The sequence below is a fragment of the Typopeltis vanoorti genome, chromosome 12, assembly GCF_054136105.1.
Source record: "Typopeltis vanoorti isolate ZY-2024b chromosome 12, IOZ_Tvanoo_1.0, whole genome shotgun sequence".
Taxonomy (NCBI): Eukaryota; Metazoa; Arthropoda; class Arachnida; order Uropygi; family Thelyphonidae; genus Typopeltis; species Typopeltis vanoorti.
In genome coordinates this window covers 123,588,395-123,594,394 of record NC_143560.1, presented here as the reverse complement: position 1 = coordinate 123,594,394, position 6,000 = coordinate 123,588,395, and the positions used below count along the sequence as shown (strand labels likewise).

Here is a 6,000-nt window from a genome sequence, read left to right as displayed (position 1 = left end):
ACAGATTAATAAAAAGTTACTGCATGTGTATATGTGGATGGGCATATATACATCAATGGCATAAACAAAATCTTAACCACTCTTTTAAGATGGATATTTCCATACCAAAATGATACTGCAGTATTCTATCACTGTCTTGAAGTAAATTAACTGCACTGCCTTAACAATTTTAATGTGTTTCATAGAGGTAGGTATATTAATAAAATGTACAATTTAAATTAAAAGTGAACAACAAGCTGCAATCATCCTTAAGATTGTTTTGGTTTGACACATAAGTCTACAACACCATTAGTCAGCATAAGTGAATAAATTTGCTACAGATAAATAGGAAGAAGGCCCACAGAAGCAAAATTCTGATTTTATATATTAAATAAAAATACAATACATGTCTGTTAAATATAGCAACAATCTACCTGAATGTGGCATTTTTTATATTAAAGAAAAACTGCCATTGTTCCCCTCAGAAAAATATTACATGTGTCACTGCTATATATATATATATATGGGTGTGTGTGCATGCATGTTTTAACATATCAAGTAAAAGTAGTCTGAATCTCACTTTGGGTATGTAAAGATAAAATTCTGACGTCACTGAAATTATATATTTTAATTTAAATTCTTATCACCCAGCTGCATACAATGGACAAAACAATTATAGTATATTAATTATTGCACATTATTTATACATTTTTTTTAACATAAGTACTTAAATTTTGACTAGTTCTTTACATATAAAAATTTAATCAAAATAAGTCTTTACACACAGACAAAGCAAAGAACAGATTATTCACAGTTTCAATGTAACTACCCACAGATTTTTCCTCTTACAAAATTCTACTTACACACTGCATTATATATGAAATTTGATATACATAATTTCAGTGTTTTTTATGATTTTAAATAAAATCAAACTACCAGCAAAAATAATTCATTGTTGCATAAAGTGGATGGTATAATGACTTCTCAGAAAGTGCTGTGCTAATGCATGAAGATTTTTAAATTAAAAAGCATAACAAGAATTGTGTTATAGTAGCAATATATTACACTATATTCAAATCTGAAAACAAAAATGCATCGCATCCTTAGGACACAAACTTTAACTGTATATTTACAACTATTTAACACAGATTTTCAACAATATACAAACTTCTTTCTTTGATCTGATTCATACCACAACCAATGACATGACTAAGTAAAGAAATTTACATGAGATGTTAAAAAAGTTCAAAGATCAGTACCAGTCCTGGTGAATGATGACTTATGATGGACTATAAACCATATGACATATATATGCAGAACAGATGTGAATATCTTAGCCAGTCAAGGGATGCAAGTCCACCTTTACTTTCTCTTCACTGCTAAGCATTCCCACAGTAGGATAAAATCCACCTTTTGGAATACACACATCTTTCTGTCCAATTGTCTTGCCATTCCGAGTAAAGAACACCTATAATGCAAATATTAAGATATATTTCATTACAAGCCTCACAATGATGAGTTTACAGTTTGTCATATATATCTCTGCTGTCCACTATTATAGAAAGGTCATATTTTGAATGTAATAGCAAGTGAAAATTTGTCAATGTAGTAATCTACCATTTATCCAACCTTCAAAATGATTCTTCAGGTAGAGCACAATGGGAGCCATTATGGTCAGATCAACTATAGATTATTGTATCAGTTTTCTTCCCCATTTTCAATATCATATTGTATGAGCTGTCTTTTGGGTTACAAAAAAACCACAAAGTCCAAATATGATAAATACTGAAATCTTAATATTTTTTCATTATTTGATCCATTGCTACCACATATGACATTACTGGCAATGTCCATCTGACAGCACTTTGGATCTAATCCTTCACTCCCAAACAGCTATTAACATTATGCAAATCACAAATCCGCCCAGCTATTGAATACTGCTCCCACATATGGGGTGGGGGGCCCTAAAAGCTCTCTCAAAATGCTCAACTCAATACAGAGGAGAGCAATTAGACTTATCAATGATCCATCCATTACCAACTCTCTCCCCCCTCCACTTTCACACAGACATATGGTCTCTGTAGTATGCATATTCTACAAATATTTCTATGGGAAATGCTCATCTGAAATAACATCAATAATTCCTCCACTCAGTACTAAGCTCATTGAACACGTCAGCTGTTGCACAAGTACACCTAGAAACAAACAGAACAAGTGACTTTTTCCTCTTCCTGCAACTGCTGCACTGTGGAACAGTCTCCCACCTGCTGTGTTTCCCCAAGAATACAATTTCAAGTCATTCAAATCCTTCCTTTCCCAACCCACAGTACTAATGTACTATAGGTTGACCAACCAACCTCCTATGTATGAGCCAAACATTGAAAAAAAAAAAAAATTCGAATTCACTAACTCAATAATTTAGTGATGGTTCATACCTGGAAATTGATTGATAATAATATCTTATCAGTCAGAACATTCAAAGACATCATAAATGTAACAGAGACTATACGTATTAGAACTGAAAATATGTGAGAAAATGATCATCAAGATACCAAGTAATTTTATATATATATAAACTTGGTTTTTAATCCTATTTCCCAAGTGAGCACCTGCATGTAGTGCAAGTCTAGGCAAAGATCAGAGCTTAATCCCCTTAAAGGTGGATTAAGCTCTGATCACTTTCCTTAGAATTTTCCCCTTAATGTAAAGCACATCCCCTTATGGAGATGTATGATGCTGTGCATTAAAGGCAATGGTCATTACCCATATCGGTTTCGACCTTTATTGAGGTCTCGTCAGTGGGAGCCAGACCTGACAATGCTAAGGTTGAAGTAATGCAGAGCTTATGAATTTTACCTAAACAAGTTGCCACAAGGTGCTTTGACCTTATTAAATAAAATCTCAGGATGAGAGATAGATGTAGAAAGTCTTTTAACTTGGGTATATTATGTATTCAAGATACCAAGTAATTTTGGGAAAATTACTTGGTATCTTGAATAAAACTCACTTGGGAAAAAACCTATTTCCCAAGTGAGCAAATAGACTAGTAAGTCTAGGCAACTCATGGTAGTGCCACTCCAGGCACTACATGCAGGCGCAAACTTGACTTACTTGTCTGTTTGCTCACTTGGGAAATAGAATTAAAAACCAAGTTTATATAAAATTACTTGGTATCTTGAATACATAATATACCCAAGTTAAAAAACTTTCTACATCTATCTCTCATCCTGAGATTTTATTTAATAAGGCCAAAGCACCTTGTGGCAACTTGTTTAGGTAAAATTCATAAGCTCTGCATTACTTCAACCTTAGCATTGTCAGGTCTGGCTCCCACTGATGAGACCTCAATAAAGGTTGAAACCGGTTGGAAGCTTGGGTGATGAATGGCAATGCTGTAGCCCGTGAAGTTTTAACTGAGGCTTGGCTGTTGCTGTCACCCAGGGCCTGCGTGGTGGGGTAATGAATGGTAATGCTGTAGCCTGTGAAGTTAACGGAGGCACGGCTGTTGCTGTTACCCTTCCAGATGAGCGTTTCTGACTTTCTGATCCATGCGGGTCGCTCATTCTTGGGTAGGTATCCCCACACTTAAACAAAGGGAAACTGGTATGGGTAGTGACCATTGCCTTTAATGCATAGCATCATACATCTCCGTAAGGGGATGTACTTGGCATTAAGGGAAAAATACAAGATTGCACTACATGCAGGCGCAAACTTAACTTACTTGTCTGTTTGCTCACTTGGGAAATAGGATTAAAAACCACGTTTATATAAAATTACTTGGTATCTTGAATACATAATATACCCAAGTTAAAAAAACTTTCTACAATAAATGGTAATATATCACTATTTAGTTCCTGTCTAAGATATCGGTAAACACACTAAGTTGAACATATTTGTTTTAACATTGGTGGTTACACTGGATGAAAATTAGTCATTGCATTATTAAAAACTTATAAATTGACCAAGTATGAGAAAGGAACACTTAACTGATATATTAAGCAACTGTGATACTCTACCCAGGTTAACAACTGATTTAATGAGATATCGGCCTGCCTGGTGAGCTGGCACAAAAATTTTCATGCTGTGTATATGGATTACATTATGGAGGATAGTGGCATTAGGAATTATATCAAAATTGGAGATATTCATTTCAGCTCTTTATAATGATGATGATATATACCAGCAGTGGCCAAATCCTGGTTCGTGAGCCTAATGCAGTTCTCAAAGCAATTGTAGTTTTTGCAGTTGTGTTTATCATAAAAGAATGATACATATCAATGCATACAGTATTTTCCACATAAACAAATATTTAAAAAAATGAAGAAAATTTGAAATGACAATAAAATATGCCGTGCATATGACATTTTGTTCTATGAGATAGGCACCAAAAGGAAGACCTAAGCTGTCTACAAAGCAGTAATTAAATAGCCTGATAATGCGAGTACAGTTCTGTGTAAGTTTTTAATAATTATTTTTTTTTAGAAAACATCTTGTGGCGCATGAACATCTGAAAAATGTCCTGTGTGGCTCTTGGATGTAGGCAAGATTCCTTAAACAAAATAGAATAACTGAAAATTTGGCATGAAAATCAGCAATAAAAAGATTATAAAACCAGCTACATTCTAAATGGGAGTCTTCTTAAAAAAGTAAAACATTTGTCTATTCAGGTCCATTTTTCAGTGAAGATTTCAACTTATGGATCTGAGAGAATGGTTAGAAATAAAACAGTCAAAGTCTGGAGGAAATAGATATGAGAGTTCTGAGAAAAATTAGGGGATTGAACAGATGACATCAATGGCAGAATCATATTAAAAATGAAGATAATAAGAATAAACTTGACATTGTAACATTCATAAATATGTGAGCAGAGTTACTCTCAGATATTATGGTCAATTAAACAGAATGGGAGAGGAAAGGTTAGCAAAACAAGAAAAAAGACCCAGAGGATGAAGGACTGATGCAGTAAAACATGCGTCAGAAGACTAAAATATAAGATCTGAAAATATTCTAGTTCTGGCAGACTAATTTGGAAGAAAATGGTCAAAGTAAGTTAGGAAATAATGTCAACTTTTTTTTTTTTGTATAGTACTATCGTAGTATCCTCTACATACATCTCTTGAGGATATGCATCAGGAATCTGATTATGCTTATAGTGATGAAAGCTGCTCAACTTTGATTCCTTTTAAAATATTTTTATTGTGCACGCTGTGCATATTTTTCAAAATAAAATTCATTTATATCCTGTTCATAATTAAATGGTGATCATTTCCTATTTGAAATCCCCTAGCATATCCAAACCAACAAAAACACAAAGACTTTTCTTATTTCTTCTGTCTTCTCTCCATGTTAATTTGTGCACATCGTTAAGAGGGTGGAGCACAGTGTTAGTGATGACTAGTCCATGCCCTAAGTAGAAATTCAGCAAGCACTTACTGTTATTATTATCATCTCTAGAAAGTTAAGGACTCATCAAGGGAGGTCATACATCACTCACTGCTCTCATCCTATTCTTATGCATAAACTTAACGTCCACGTATATCCCGTTTTCTCTCCACCTTTCACATAAAGAAAAATTTCATCAACCGAAATTGTATAAATGTCTTGAAGGTTGCTATCATATCATGTCATCCTTTTTCCTTCTGCTTGTCACTGTCTTCAGTCTACATACTACTCTCAATCTATATTGCATAATCCTGATATCTTGTAACTCTTCTTTGTACCCATACCACAACATCTTCATCTGCATGGAACCCAAGAGACCAAATATGTGCACAGTAGATCAGGTGCAGTCATAACAAGACTATGTACAGAGCCAACATGGCTTTCTTATCCTTGCATGTTTCATTTCAGCATTGCAATTATCCTCTAACCTGCATTTTCAATCCTACTATGTGATCCTTGAAATTCCTAGCTACAATAATTTTAACATACCTAGCCTCAACAATTTCTTCATGCATAAGCCTACCAATATAATATGCTTAAAAACGAGACTTTTTGTGGTTATGAGACAACAGGTACTTT

General features: G+C 34.1%; 1 protein-coding gene across 1 annotated transcript in view; it reads right to left on the bottom strand.

Moving 5' to 3' along the window:
- Positions 1-325: 325 nt before the first annotated feature.
- LOC150101200 (SPRY domain-containing protein 3-like) overlaps positions 326-6,000 on the bottom strand; it is a 221,963-nt gene continuing 216,288 nt past the window's right edge. Inside the window, exon 11 of the mRNA XM_090401360.1 lies at positions 326-1,447. Within this exon, the coding sequence (XP_090257486.1) occupies positions 1,313-1,447 (135 nt within the window). The 3' untranslated portion in view covers positions 326-1,312. The remainder of the gene's footprint in view (positions 1,448-6,000) is intronic.